This window comes from Caretta caretta, chromosome 13 (genome assembly GCF_965140235.1).
Source record: "Caretta caretta isolate rCarCar2 chromosome 13, rCarCar1.hap1, whole genome shotgun sequence".
NCBI classification, from domain to species: domain Eukaryota; kingdom Metazoa; phylum Chordata; order Testudines; family Cheloniidae; genus Caretta; species Caretta caretta.
This window is the reverse complement of record NC_134218.1, coordinates 8,293,996-8,310,359: the sequence shown is the minus strand read 5'-3', so window position 1 is coordinate 8,310,359 and position 16,364 is coordinate 8,293,996. Positions and strand designations below refer to the sequence as shown.

The following is a 16,364-nucleotide window of genomic DNA, read 5'->3' as shown; positions in this document are numbered from 1 at the left end:
GTGCCACAAGTAGTCCTCGTCGTTCTTTAAAAAAAATCTATGACGTTTATGAGGAGTGCGTTTTGCCACTTGATGCTCTCCTTCAATGATTATTCTTAGGGTGAAAATGTGGTTAAGACATGATCTTTTCTGGGTGGAAATCCAGCCTGCTCTTCCCTTAGCTTTGCCTCAACTGCGTCCTTTATTCTGCAGAAGCCTTTGCCTGTCATTGAAAGGGAGTACAATATCTTGCCAGATACTGAAGTCATCTAGGTCACCTTGCTTCGGTATTTTGAATATACAGCCATTTTCCATTGTTCTTGAGCCTCTTCTTGATTCCACACTTTGTTGAAAAATTCAGTGATTTTATCAATGGTTGTCACTTCCCCAGTGACTTGATCCTCACCTTCTGCTTTAAAATTTTTTTACTGCATCTTTTATTTCTTTGTTTGTGATGCAAGATGGTCTAGTTCTGGGTGTTCAATTTCTTTGTCAAAATCACCAATAGCTTCCTGTAGTGCTGGTTAGCACTTCTTAGAAGTGCTCTGTCCATCACAGCTGTTCTCATTTTTCCTGAACAGGTCCTCTGGCTGGAGTAAACTTGCCAGTTAGAACCCCGCTGAGTTGATTTACTACCACCTTTTTTAGCAGCTGCTTCAGCATTGTTGGTGATGACAGGTTTCAGAGCAGCAGCCCTGTTAGTCTGTATCCGCAAAAAGAAAAGGAGGACTTGTGGCACCTTAGAAACTAACAAATTTATTTGAGCATAAGCTTTCGTGAGCTACAGCTCACTGCATCCAATGAAGTGAGCTGTAGCTCACAAAAGCTTATGCTCAAATTTGTTAGTCTAAGGTGCCACAAGTCCTCCTTTTTTTATTGTTGGTGATGTTATCTAAATAGTTCCTTGTCTCTTCTCATACTGCTTTTTACTGCTGTATCTTTTGTTTTATACCAATGTTGTGTTTATTCTTTTTCTGAAAGCGTGTGAGAAGTCTGCTTTATCTTGTTAAAAAAGGTTACAATATATTTACTGGGGAAAAGGTTATATGCTCTCATGTTCAGCACGGGCTCATGAGAATTTCAGGGGGAGATTTATGCTTGCACCTCTCCTGATATATGGTGTTTCCCACAGCAGTAGCAAAGTGAAACAATTTGTACAGCAGCTAGTACAATGAGTTCCCTAGCACTACTAGAATTTAGGCATGAAACAGGATCCTTGCTAGTTTCATGGAGCTTCTCCTGTGGGGAGGGGAAGAGAGCAAGAAAGAAAAGGGGAAAGCACAAGTCCGATACTATAGTGGGGGGAGGGAAGAATTGGGATATATGTGCCATCTACCGCCCCGCTGCAGTTAGGGAATCCTATTGCCACAAAGCCACCCACTATTTTATGCACACTGACAAGAGTCACAGTCCTTCATAACAGGATGTGATTAATGGCCCTGCACAGGCCAGGTATCTCTGATTTCTGTTCATATTGGGTGCTCATGATATACTGCATCACCAGCCATGGTGTGTTCATAAGAGTGACCACAGCAGTGCAGGATCCATCCTTTCAGACAGAGCTGGTGGGCGCACAGTAAATAGGGGCCGTTATAAAATGCCACGAAAAGCAGTTGGAAGGCAATTAACTTAGGAGGAAAAGCTTTCTGGCACATTGCCTAGATATTAATTGCTTTGTTCAACATTGTTCCTCCTTGAAGAGCAGTAGACTTTTCACTTTAATCATCAAAGATGATGCATCAAATTAGCACAAAGGAATGGACTATAAATTTCTGTACAAAGTAGAAAACTGGATTAGAAACTAGTGTTAAAATGAATAATAAAGGGTAAGAGGGACTGAACTGGTTGTAGGAGATATGCTATTTTTATTATCTATATATACACACACGCGCGCGCCACAACTAACAATTCCAGTTTGGCATGTGCTGTTAGGGTCTTGTCAACACAGCAATGACACGGACCATATAATCTGACAGCTATTTTTGAGGGGTAAATTGGGGAAGAGAATGAGGGCGAATGGGTAAATGTATTAATTAGTGCTGTGAGATGCTATATTTAACTCATGGTTATTACTATAAAAAGTTCTGACAAGTGAATCATTAAAATGAACATATAGATTTTCTAGGACATAGAAATCCACATATATAATGAAGACTTAGCCCATGAAATTTAATGGCATATTATACATTGGATATAAATGTCTAACTTCAGGAAAAATAAGGCTTCAACAGTAGTTCAGTATCAGCCAAGACCAGCTACCAACAATTTTCCAGATTCAATAGGCTGAAGCTACCCCTCACTTTTAAAAAAAGGGTCCCCACATAGCCCTTCAAAAACATGTCTAGTACAGAGAAACAGTTAACTTCATTTAAGAGTGTTATAGTCAGAAGCCAATGTGTAGTTCAACTATTTTAGAAGTCACTTCTTAGCGTTACCGTACAGTTATATACCGGTTAGGGTATCTTTTATAAACTCTTTGCTAAGGATGTGCTGATGGAGCAAGTTCTCTTGAGTTACTACTGTTGTGAAGGGCATATCATTGGTAGAGACCAGTGGAATGGCAGTAATTTGAGATGCTGCAGCTCCATGATCATACAGTTTCTAGAATCTGAACTGCACCAGGTTCTTGACTTCCTCCCATGTTCAGCGTGACATTAGCTTTTAGTTTATCATGCCATGTATTGGAGAGACACTGTTCAAAGGATAAAGGCAGAGGGGGCTCATCCACTATCCTAGAAGAATATTAAATGCTAATGCAGCCAATATTTCATCACCTCTCTAACATGCCAGACCCTTTTTAAGGATGCTCTAACGAATTTGTATTCCGAAAACCCATTTGTGGCTAATTTACTTATTATCTGGTCAGAATTAATCTACATTTAAACACATATTCCACACAAGAATTCAGCTTCTTAGATAACACTACAAATTAACTGCCATAAAAGGAAAGCAAATTATTAGTTTGTTCTTGCTTCCATCACCGTGGAAGCTTAACTTGTGACAAATTAATGTTTGACATTTTTAAACCATCCATAACAGACAGGAGAAAGTCCAAATAGAACTTCATAGGATTGTAGGACTGGAAGGGCCCTCAAGAGGTCATCTAATCCAGTCCCCTGCACTCATGGCAGGACTACGTATTATCTAGATTATAATATCCATCAACTATAATAATTTAGCAAAGTTTCATCAATCACCAAATGCTTTATCAAAGAGATGGTTTGCATTACAACAGGAAGTTCAACAAACTTGGCGTCTGGTGAACCATCAGATGGCAACTTCTACAGTCATGGACTCTACTACGAGGATACCCTTACTTCAGTTCAGAAAATTACTTTCCTTCTGAGTTCTTCAGTGATACAGCGAAAGGATTTAAACGCACACTCTCCCTATCTCGATTACCTTTCAACTGTTTGACAGAACCTAAGGCAGGATTATCACGATATTAAGGTGTGAAATTACCATCATTATGCATTCACGGACAAAAAATTGACCTAGTTGTTTGTGCCTATGATTGCTCAATTCTGTCTGTCTATTTAGATTGGCCAAATCACTTTGGTAACCAAGCACAATTTGTACAGCTAACTATGGTAACTGCAAGCTCAAGTCATGTATCCAATGGAACGCCCAGTTTTAAATTCTGCACACAACAACATAGTGAAGAAATCAATTTTAGTGACCATATTGACATTCACTTTAAGTCAAGTTTCACTAACTGTTTACAGCTCAATATTTGCATCATACGCCATTCAAATTGGATGTACAACACTGAGAACTAGACCAACCATGTGTATCTCAACCTCTATTATTACGAGACTGATAACAGCCTTCACAGGCAACCTTTAAAATTGTATGAATGATATAAATTGGTTCACACAGACAGCGATGTATTTAAATAGTCAAACTTCTCTCTTCACCACATGTCTTTTCTGCTTACCTTCAATTATTCACATAGCTGAAGTTGCGTAATTTAGATCGATCCCGCCCCGTAGTGTAGACCAGCCCTAAAGCTCAGACAATCATTTGCTCCAAATACAAGAAAAAAAGTTACAGCGAACACCAGGACCACATTTCACAACTACATAAGGCCTAATGCTTAGAAATAACAACATGCTCAAAGTTCACTGCATTTCATATATCATGCAGTTTTGGTGCTGAGTGTGTAGACAATTCAAGGATTAAATAATGCTTTGCAAGTAAGTATTATGAAAGCCATCTGTTGTAACAAAACCACCAAAATGGCTGTCTACAGTCCTCTAAAGCATGCCTAGTGTTCTGAGAATTCCAACTATTCCTCAGAGAGCCACCATCACATGCTGGGAGAGATATAACTTATCACTAAAACTCCATTAGAATGCTGTGTGCTTTTTCTGCCTTTCCTTTCCCGTTTCTGCCAATTTCTATATATATATATATGCATAACTGAAAATTCTCAAAAAGAAAAGGAGTACTTGTGGCACCTTAGAGACTAACAAATTTATTTGAGCATAAGCTTTCGTGGGCTCCAGCTCACTTCATCGGATGCTCAAATGAATTTGTTAATCTCTAAGGTGCCACAAGTCCTCCTTTTCTTTTTGCGGATACAGACTAACAAGGCTGCTACTCTGAAACCTGAAAATTCTCAGATTGACTCTTCCTCTACAGTACAATCCATTCAGTCTGTGTTGAAGACATAGGAATGAGGCCAAAACAAGCAGCAGCAAGTCAGTTATAAGGGGAAAGCCTTGTGGTCAGGTGGCAGTGACAGTAAATGAAATACAAAGAAAACATTTTTTAGTGAAATGCATATTTGCCAGAATGGATATTTGTTTTGGTTACTAGAGACAATTCACATGAATACACTACTGTGAAAGCCAACTTGCACTCCGCTGGTAGAATAAATGGTTGCTCATTCACATCTCATTAAAACAAAAGCACCCAATACAGTAGAACTGCAGCATCTCCAAGCATTTGACTGAGAAAGGCGCTTGTAGGCAACACATTTGTAAAGAGATTTCATTCTAGTTGTTTAATACACAACCCCACCACCTTTCCATCAAACCAATATCCCCTACCCTCTAGACCAGAGGTGGGCAAACTACGGCCCGCAGGACCATCCCACCCGGCCCCTGAGAGGAGGTTCGGATAGGCATGGGAGTCCCGGGGGGCCTGTCAGGGGGGGTTGGATAGGGGGTGGGGTCCTAGGGGGCGTGGGTGTGGATAGGGGTTGGGGCAGTGAGGGGATAGGGAGCAGGGGGAGGTTGGATGGGGCAGAGGTTCTGGGGGGGGGGGTCAGGGGACAGGGGAGGTTGGATAGTCGTGGAAGTCCTGGGGGGCCTGTCAGGGGTGTGGATAGGGGGTGGGGTCCCGAGGGGCGGTAGGGGACAAGGAGCATGGGGGGTTGGATGGGTCAGGGGTTCTGAGGGGGGCAGTCAGGGGGCAGGAAGCGGGAGGGAGTGGATAGGGGGCGGGGACCAGGCTGTTTGGGGAGGCACAGCCCTCCCTACCCGGCCCTCAATACAGTTTTGCACCCCGATGTGGCCCTCAGGCCAAAAAGTTTACCCACCCCTGCTCTAGACCAGCAGCTCTCAAACTTTAACAACCCAAGGACCCCCATTTTGATTTTAAATTTTTTGTGAACCCCCAAGCCCCACCCCCACTCTACCTCTTCTGCCAAGGACCCGACCCACCCCACCTCTTCCTACCCCCCCCGCTCATTCCATCTCCCCCTCCCTCAGTTGCTTGCTCTCCCCCACCCTCACTCACTTTCACCAGGCTGGAGCAGAGGTTTGCAGGAGGGAGTGCGGGCTCTGGGAGGGAGTTTGGGTGTGGGCTCTGGGCTCAGGTGCAGGCTCTGGCCAGGCAGCACCTACCTCGGGCAGCTCCCAAAAGCGACTGGCACATCTCTCTGGCAGCGGCTCCTAGGTGGGGGGAGGAGGAGGGAGTCTCTGCGTGCTGCCTCAGCGCATAAGAACTGCCCCCACAGCTCCCATTGGCCGCAGTTCCTAGCCAATGGGAGCTGCGGAGTCAGGGCAGGGGCAGTGCACGGAAAAGCTCTGGCCCACCCCTAGGGGCCACAAAGACATGCCAGCCACTTCCGAGAGCAGCACGAAGCCAGGGCAGACAGGAAGCCTGCCTTAGCCCCGCTGCACTGCCAGACTTTTAGTGCCTAAAATCTCCCAGTTTGGCTTCAGTAGCCTCCAGGAGATAGAGGAAGGGGGAGGAGTTGATCAGCGGGGCTTGCAGACCCCCTGGAGTCCCCTCGGGGACCTCAAGGGTTCCACATACTCCAGTTTGAGAAATGCTGCTCTAGACCCACACAAACACAAGGTTCTAGCCTCACCACCAACGCTTTCTTTTCAAACTCAAGTCCAGATGCCACCTTTTACCTGCTAGCACCTAGAAAGATTGCTGGGAGCCAGTATTTCCTCAGGCTAACACTGGGTATTGGTGCCCTTGCAAAAATTGTTCTTGCACCGGTGCAATTGCAAAAATGAGATTTCCAAAGCTATTTAGATTGCACTGATTCCTCTGAACAGCACTGGATGAAAGACAATGTTAGAACCTTCTCTCCAAACCCCACTGCACCCCACACTGGCATCTATGTAGGTCTGTCCATACACAAAGCATAGGACACATATTGTCACATTATTTGGGTCACTCAAGATGCAAAATACAGATTACATTTAGAAATAAAACTTAAAAAAAACAAAAAACAATTTATGGCCTCAGCGTGGGACACGTTGAGAACAGTGCTTGATGTATGTGTCGCATTAAAAAACTATGTTAAAAGGATGTTATTTAGGATTATGGTTGCATGGCAACTGTACTTCTGACATTTCCCCAACTTTCAAATACTTGACCTTCTTTTCAACCTAAATATTTTTTTAGCTTGTTCTGAATGCAATTTCCTAGAGTTTTTTTTTTTTTTTAAATGAAGGAAAATGATTAAAAACAAGGTTATATACAATTGTAACAATCTTCCCATCATACAGCATAAGCAGCATTTGAACTCTGAATCCTGCAACTGAGGGTTGATCTTCACTACGGGGAGATGGACACTGCTGCAGCAGGGCTCAATTTAGTGGGTCTAGTGAAGACCCAGTAAATCGACAGCAGAGCTCTCTCTCTGGTCGACCCTGGTACTCCAGCTCTCCAAGAGGAATAGGGGAAATCGACTGGAGAGCATCTCCTGTCGACGCACCCTGGTGTCTTCACTGCACTAAGTCGACCTAAGCTACATCGACTCCAACTACCTTATTCACGTAGCTAGAGTAGGGTAACGTAGGTTGACTTACTCCCATAATAGTGAAGACAAGTCCAGAGACTTCTACCACTTAAGCCACAGGACTATCCATGTCCACTAGCAGCTGGAGAATGTTGCTTTCTCAGAGGTGGAAATGGGCTGCTGTGATCATGTGCTGGGTCTGAGGAGGGGTGCATCCAGCCCAACTCTTCGCCCACTACTGTGCCAGCAGCTTCCAATGAAACGTGCGCTACTGCTTTGGCAGCAGTGCGAGCCAGGCCTCAGAATGTTAAGCTCAGTTATCACCTTGGCTTGTTGTTAAAGCTTTCTAGAGGAACACACGCCACTCAAGTGTTGTTTTAAAACACAAATTTACCTCTCACCCAAACCTGAATGGAATTTAACAGGACAAAGAAAAAGCACTTCTCTAACCCCTGCTGGATTTTGAAGGCCTGCTGAAAACAACGACTGTGTTAAAACTTCTCAGGAAAAGATTACCAGAATCTTTTATAATGAAAAGAGTTAGGCAACCTAAATATAGGGATTGTTACCAGCGCCCCCAGTGGCTCACTAACGCATGGGCCCTGGCCAATTTGGGAGCCCGCACAGGAGCACTGGACCCTGGGTAAAAGGGGAGGGGGGAGGAAGAAAGGGGGCGCACCGGTGCCAGAACTGCAGCCCTGCCTCTGGCCAGGCTGGAAACCGGAGTCAGGTAGTGATGCCTGAGGGAGCCCAGCCCACTGTATAGAGCCCCAGATCCTCTGCCTGCCCTAGATGGGGGGCAGGGTGCCCGAGAGCAGCCCCCAGCCTGTGTCCCCACTCCCCGGGGCATGCTGATGCTGTTGGGACTAAAGGGCGAGGGATCCAGTCCCGCTTCCTGCCCCGCCCTTCAGGCCTGCAGACACGCTCTGCGGGTAGAGGAGGCCCTGCCCCAGCTGGGAGGTTCACTGGCTGCGAGGAGCCGGGCAGGGAGGGCTCCTCCAGTGCAGCTCCTATTGCTCCTGGCCCAGCCTCAGTGGCTACTGCACTCTCCCCAGGCTCACTCAGTGCTTGCACCCACCTCCAAGACTACCCCCGCTACCACCTGGGCTTTGTACCCGAGGCAACAACCATGTGTGGTACTGCTTCTCCTGTCACCTCTAGCCCAAGGCTTGCCGTTTGTGGGGGCAACGCCCCTTGGCCCCCCCCCCACAAACTACGCCCGTGTCGCTGCTGCTCTGCCCGATGCTACTACGCCCATGTTAAAGAGTGGGGGGGGATGACCCCCTACCTTTTAAAAAGTGTGGGGAGGCATGGCCCCCCTAACCCCTCCGGTTCTGGCCCCCCGGGTCCCCCAGAGTGTTTTTTTGTGCCTAGGGCCATAATAAATCTTAATCCACTTCTGGGCGCACCCTATAATTTAAGGGCACGGATTTGGGGGATGAGTGTCCCTCTAATATAATTACTTTGTTTACAAGATAACAATTAAAGACCTTCAATTTAACATCTGCTTTCTGACGGTAAAACTGTAATAGCAGTTTACAATAGACCATAAACTCAATAGCTAGAAGCCAAAGACTAGCTATGTAGGAGTTTAAGAGCTCTACATTTGAAGAATGCCAGAATGTTTTTAGCTCAAGGCAATCAGTACGTAGTTACCTGCTTTATCAGAAATACTCCACGTTTGTTACACAATCTAAATTTCATTATGTTTGCTTATGTGACTGAGGACAAAGCATTTTTAAACTCTGAATAAACCACAGAGCCAAAATATTTCTATGAAGGATCACAGGCATCTCCAGGCATGTTTAGCTTGACAGTTTCACAGCTTTAACTATTTGGGAAAGATATACAGGGTAGATGCTGAAGTTTTATTCCAGCTAACCAAACAATAAAACCATTTATTCAGGGGAAGTTTACAGAGCTACAGAAAAGATACTGGCTAGCTGATGCTCTTATTGCAAAAAAGGTCAGAGAGCCAATTCATATTTGTAATTTGAAGGAGCTCTCTGAACTGGTGGTAAATAACCTGCACTACCTGCCTCATCCCCCTATTAGTGAATAGCTTGCAACAAATGGAAATACACATCCCAGTGTTATTAAGCTAACACTTCACATGGACTGGTTTTATGATCACCCGCAATAACTTCCCATATCCTATGTCAACAGTATACAGCAGCACTGGGGCATGCAATTCAAATATAGACAAGCTGGAATGGCCATCAGTTCAAACAGCTTAGCAGTCTTAAGTTTGAACAGTCCACTTATCTGCAGTTATTGAGAAGAGAGACTCCTGCTCTAAAACTTGTTTTGGTAAAAAGCATCTGACAGTCTAAACATTGACTCATCACACACACACACACACTCACAGTTCTCAGAAACGGTACAACTGTTGCATACCAGGAAGACACTAGTTCACTACCTCAGGTTTCTTGGGGAAAGATATTCTTTTAAAGGTGAATTGAATAGATTTTGTTTTAAAAAATAAACTGAGATCCCAAACAGATTTCAAAGCTAGAGGATACATTTTAAAACACAATGCAGTAAAAACCTCACTAGTTTGCTGAGTAGGGATGGGGGAAGAACACTGAAAATCACTGAATGCTGTAAGTTCTCAAGTAAGTTGTTAACCTCCCCACGAATACTGCATCACTACATATATATTGGACAATTATAATTTATGGTATTTCAACAAGTATATTTATAGCAGACTACCGTGAAAATAATGAAGTCCTAGTCACATGAGACCTTGCTACAGAATTTGCTAGGATATTTTTGCGGAGAAATTGGGATGAAAACACCCCCATTTTTTGTTGTAAGTTATAAAGTGTTTAGATTAATATTGCTCATGAGTACATATCAATTGGCAGGGTTCATTTTTTACTGTCTCAGAAAAGGGCAAGGATTTCACTTCTATTGGTTTCACTTCTAGCAGTGGTTTCTCCAGAACAGGGGTGATGCCCTGCCTGTAACTTGCACGTGGGGTAAAAATGATATAAAAGGCACGGCTGTGTCTTTACTAGCATATACTTGATTCTAATGCACCTGTCAATGACATTTTCACAAGCAATTAATTGCTTTGAAAAATTACAGCAACTGCATGCAGATAAGAACAATTGCAAGTATAATTAAGTCTACACATAGATTTCCTGTGATTGGGATCTTAAAATATATTTTTAAAAGCTGTTGGTCCCCTTTAGAAGATATCAAATGATCTCATAGGTCAGTCACAATGGAAATTTTGCAGAAGGACTCTTTGGCCAGAGTGCAGAGCACGTCAAGGCATATTTTTTTCTGCAGGCTAGCTTCTCTTTTATAGACATATGTTACACAGTGGGTTTTTGTTGTTTTGTTTGGCGAATTGTGAACATGAATATTAGGATGATTGGTGGGTACAACGGACACTAGCCATGCAAACATTAATCTTTATACCCGCAATTTGTTTGCTGCTGCAAAGAAGGCAGGCACAAGTTATGTGCGTGAAAATGGTACTTGCTAAACGGGGACTGGGCTAATGCCTGGCTAACATTTAGACAAACAAAGTGTAAATTGTGAATTTATTCATTTCAGCTATACAACGCACATGCCACTACTGTACTTGTGCCGGCAGATGGTAAGCTCTGCAAAAGCTGGGGACTTTGTCCTTTGTTTGGAACCATAAACTCACTGAACATTAAATCGCACCAAATGAGGGTAAACCCATCCTCACCATCATACCCACTCACTATACTCCACACCTGAACATAGCCATTCTATGAACAACATATCCCCATATCTCAATGTCTGTACTTTGACCCGTTAACCTTTTACCCCCAATCGGGGATATTGCAGATTATGTATTCCTTACGCCACCCGATCCTAAACCAAACTTTGCACCCCTTGATAATCTGTACCTTATTCCCTCATAACCAGAAACTTCTACGCTTAAACTCTGTACCATTTTTTAAATTTTAACATCTTAATAAAGTTATTAAATCTTCTGCTTCTTGTAAAGTACTGTGTGTGCTCAGTGCACTATCAAAATACATTTGAAGTCTTACAAAATTAAAACTAAATGGCATAGAAAGCAGCCTATGTTATGATTTTAATATCTGCTTGGGTCTCAGTAATGACCTCATTTGAAACATTTTTCAAAAGATATTTTAACAACATGTTGCCCTATCCATATGGATCAAACATGTATGTTTGCAGAAATGGCTTAAAGATAAAACGTTTCTTCAATACGAATGATGGTGCTGCAAAACACGACATCAACAGTCACAGATACAGATGCTTGGTGGGATATTTCTGCCGTTTTACATACTGAATTAATTTTATGGTGACTATCAATATGACACACAATTAATAGCAGCTATTTAGAAAAACGTGTCAGCCTTAACTATAAATCATATATTGATATCACCCACCTATAAAGATAAATTGATTTCTATCAAGACATTTCTCATTTATCAGCAATCACACACCGCACATCAGCATTTTGAACAGTTCCCCCAATTGCTAAGACAAAGACAGCTTAATTTGGGAAAGAAAGTGACTGCATGCAGAATGTGAAATGGAATTGTGACTGCTGAGGCTTTAATCTGGCCAGATATTTGTTTGCAGGCTAAACAAAATGCACAGCAGATATATTTCACTGTTATTCCCTACATTGGTGCCATACCAAAACCTCACAAGTGCATAATAAATAATGTCATGTATAGTTTTTGCTCCCATTCTTCACGCTTTCATAACTTGGCTATTTTCAGAGCCCTCAGTTATTTGCTTCCACGGCAAACTGTCAATTTGAGGCCCAGCTGCAGAAATTCAGTAAGATCTGGAAATGCTGCTCTATTCACCTCCTCCCTCCACCCTCTCGTTAGCCTTATTCTTTGAAAGAACAAAAGAACAGAGTAAGACGGAGAAACAGAGAGGGAGGAGGGATGACCAACAGAAAAAGGAAGGTGGTGAAAAAGCGTGTTTGTAATTTTAGATATTCTACCAGACCACATGCACAAAAGACAAAGGCTTTCAACCTTCAGTCTTTCTTTTAAATGTACCATGTATAGACAGCAGCATTTTAAAATTGGGTATTGAGATCTATAAAGCAGCTCAAGAAAGAAAGCTCTATTAGCATATTCTGTCAGGCTAAATATTAATAAGGGGTATGTGTTGGAACTTTCCACCCTACCGGCTTGTCTTTACTAGACCACTGTACAGCAACTGTGAGTAACTGAGCATCATATCACTGACCAGTCAGCTAGGACCTGAGCAAACTGTGTTCAGCATAATGTTAGCCAATATTCATTAAACCCTTCATCTAGTAGAGTTTAATCATGATTTGCCCCAGTCTATACTGATCAGACATGTCAGCTATCTTCTGTTTGCCAGAAGCTGGGAATGTGCAGCAGGGGATGGATCACGTGAGGATTACCTATTCTGTTAATTCCCTCTGAAGCACCTGGCATTGGCCACTGTTGGAAGACAGGATATTGGGCTAGATGGACCTTTGGTCTGACCCAGTATGGCCATTCATATGTTCTTACCTTGGCTCTTCCCAATAGCATCAAACATTAACAAGTTCTTGAGTGAAGCCACATTCTAGTTAGCAACACTGTACAAATACATTTAGAATGTTCTCTGTAATTATATGGGTGACAGTGCCATGGAATCAACAGCTGTGCCACAATATTACAGGGGCATTGGATGTGTTATGAATACATCGATTTGGAGCTTATTTACATGACATAAATAGTTTAATCCATTTGAGTGAGCACCACCATATAGCAAAAACTGATTATGTAATGTGTTACACAGAATATCTACTATTTAAATTCCAGAGTCCCACTAAAATGACCACAATTGTTTTCCCCATTGTTTTGCAGAAGATTGGGATGCTAGAAAAAACATGCAACTATTGTGAAATATTTCTGTTCCATATTATACAGTGGCTGGTGCATATGATGGAATAAAAAAACCCATTCTATGTGGATAATAGAAACCTGTTCCACTGAAAATATACAGCAGAAATTTTCATTCTTTGCAGACGCACGGACTACTTCTCAAGACCCAAGGCTAAACCTAGTTATTTAGTACAGCACCGTAGATGTGCATGGTGCCGTACAGACAAACAACGTGACCAGTCACTGAACTAAGAAGATTACCATCTGAATTAGATACTGAATAGGGAGAAATGACCTCAGACAAGAGGAGGGAGATGTGATAAGGACAGGAATGTTTACATACTATAAGGTCACATGGCTGTTTGTGTAATACACATTGTGTTAGTTCCTTATAATTAACTTGGCACATGAAGGGGAGGAGTCACCGAACAGTTAATTTACATATCCAGTTGTATTTCTTCTGCCTCCATTGGCGTACATATGCAAAACTTCATGCACACAATTTTGCTTCTGGGTCTGTAGCATGCAAGACACCTACAGGTACATAGGTGTCTATACCTACAAAGTGCAGGGGCACGTTAGTGCTTATACAAGCAGAGAGCCAGGTGGAAATTTCTCTCAAGAGATTTAATTATGATTTTAAAAGTCAAAAGGAAGTGCACACAACCAGAACACCTCCTGTTACTTGTATCTTCCTTGAAAAATGAAGAACTGCTTGTTATTAATGTGCACCTGCAAGAAAAATACTGTTGATCAACACTGTTGTTTCTAGAGAGCTAACATGGAGAGGGCAGCCTGGTCCTGCATATAAAGACTTCGTGGACAACACATGGTATACAGGTATGTTGTGCAGGAAGATGTTGCGGAGGAACATTGTTTCTTTAGATCTTATGCAATAACAATATTTTGTACAGTAATCTGCAGTGTGTAAAAAGCCAAACATGACAGTTGGGCCTTCTCTCCCTCTTCCTAAGGGAACTGAGACAGGACCTGTCACTACTTTATTGGGGGCAGAGGAGATAGGAAAGTGGGAGTGGAGGAGTAAAGAAAGGACAGGACAGGACAACTGACATGGGTCACTCATCATAAAAGGACTTGTGTAGTCATCTTCATTGATGCTGGAGCCTTCATGTGTCCTGGTAACACTGTCCTATGGATCATAGGACTTATCCATTACTTTCAGCTGCACTGAACAAGTACATTGGTCAGATGCATCAGAGAAGCTGTCTGGCATTACAGCTTGAGTAACAACATTCCTATTTAAGCACTGCAATCAACTTCTGAAGTTAGCAAACCACTGACCATGACTAAGGGGCTCATATCTCTTTGTACTATTGTTTCCGCCACTCTGTAGACTAAGTGGGACAGTTAACACTGTATGGCTATTTGTGTGAGCAAGATGACTAGAATAATCATTAATTAGATCATCAATAATTAGATAATCCAAATTTCAGAACAGTAAGAGTTCTCCTAAACACAGTCCAGTCATATTTCTTCACTGAAACACAATGTACCCATCTCTGAAGTTCACCCAAGGGCACCTATAGCATACCAGCCATTGATTAATATTGCTCATTAAATAATAGTGTAAACAAGAAATAGACAATTAAAACAAGGTACAAAGAACTGAGATTAAGGGGAGCAAATTATAGCTCTATATAGGACACATTCACTGGCACAAAGTTGTGCCTAATTAATTGTATCAGCATGATCTGAGGGGGAAAAAACATGTTTCTGAACAGTTGAAAACCTATGATCACTAAAAACATATAATACAGGATTTGCATTACTTTAAACTCTAACTGCTTGTTTTCTGATTGAAATATGTTGCAAAACAACCCCTTACCCCGCAAAAATGCTTTTTAAGAGCCTGACCACCCATTGCATCTGTATCACTGTGCTATCAAATAACTAAGCATTAGCCACTTACAGACTTTTGTAAGGCTCAAAGGAAGAAAAAAGCTTTTCTGCAAGGAGCATGCCTGCTAGTATCAACATATCAAGTCAGTTAAGAGTACAGAAACAGAAACACAGACCAGCTGGTTTGTGCCCAGCCTTAAGGAAGACAGATGTCAAAAGGACCTCCTAGATCTCAGGCTGATGAGGAACCCCCCAAAGTTCACTGGCTGGCTCTGATGGAGCGGGAGAGAAAAAGGGAAACAGGCTCCCACTCCCATACCAATAAGCATGAGGACAAAGGGATCAGTAGTCTTGAACAGAACCAAACTCCCCAACACACTTCCTGTCGCTTTTATGAAGACAAGCCACTCAGCTAAGAGCTTTCTCCTAACGAACCTCAACAAAAGAGAGAGGGATACAATCTAGGAGCTATTCGGGTACCGACATAGGAAGGCGCCAGACCTTTGGCGCACCCCCTTCTCCCATCTCTCCCCCCCACCCCCGGGAGGTGCTCCCAACCTTCCCAGGCTGGCTCTCAGCCCCCTCTCACCCCGTGATTTCCATAGCACTGACATGCCTCCTGCTTGCTCTTAGGCTGGAGATTAGTTCGCGGGGTGGGGAGGGTCCGGGGAACAGGGTCTCAGCTAAGCCCCCCTTCGGGACGGGACTCTCCCAGGCCCGTGCCTTGGCCAGGGGTGAGCGCCGGGCTGGGGGATGGTGCTAGGGGCTCACCCCACATTCTCCTTCGGGGGGATGAAGTGTCCCCTGCGCGGTCTCAGCCCAGAGACCCGGGGGGCGGGGTGGGGTCCCGCCTGCTCCGACCCTCCGTCCAGGGCAGGCGAGCGCGGCGGGGACACGGCCACCTCCCCCCCTGGGGGAGGGACCCAGGAGTCCGGGACCCCCCCCCCCCCCGCCGGGCGCTCACCTTTGCCGCTGCACCTCCAGCGTGAATCCGCCGCCGCCTCCTGGGACGAGCTGCGTGGGGCTGAGCAGCCCCGGGGGGCCAGCGGGCGGCGTGGGGGGCAGGGGCCCGAGCTGGCCGCCCAGGAGCAGCTGGGGCAGGAACGGGGGCAGCCCCGCCGGCTCCGCCTCGCCCTTGGCCCCGCTAGGAGGCAGCGGGGCGGGAAGGAGCCGGGTGAGGGCTCCGGCCGGCTCCGCCGCCGCCTCCTCCCCGGCCGGGGCCGAGGGGGGCGGCGGCGGCTTGTGCGGGGCCAGGCCGGGGGGCCGCCCGTCGAGGGAGATGTTGTTGAGGAAGTAGAGCGCGGCCTGCCTGCGCCGGGAGTCGCCCCGCTTCCGCGGCGGGGGCTGCTCCCGGGACGGGCGGCTGGCGGGGGACCCGCACGCCGCGGCCGCCGCCATCCTCTTCCTCCGCCGCTGGCTGCGCGGCCGCCTCAGCCAGCCGC

The 16,364-nt window shown here is 44.5% G+C and overlaps 1 protein-coding gene across 2 annotated transcripts in view; it reads right to left on the bottom strand.

Annotated features, from left to right (window-relative positions):
• Positions 1–16,357, bottom strand: part of CABLES2 (Cdk5 and Abl enzyme substrate 2) — a 41,692-nt gene extending 25,335 nt beyond the window's left edge. For both annotated transcript variants that reach the window (XM_075118702.1, XM_075118703.1), the window contains exon 1: positions 15,887–16,357. In XM_075118702.1, the coding sequence (XP_074974803.1) occupies positions 15,887–16,320 (434 nt within the window). In that variant the 5' untranslated portion in view covers positions 16,321–16,357. The remainder of the gene's footprint in view (positions 1–15,886) is intronic.
• Positions 16,358–16,364: the final 7 nt, after the last annotated feature.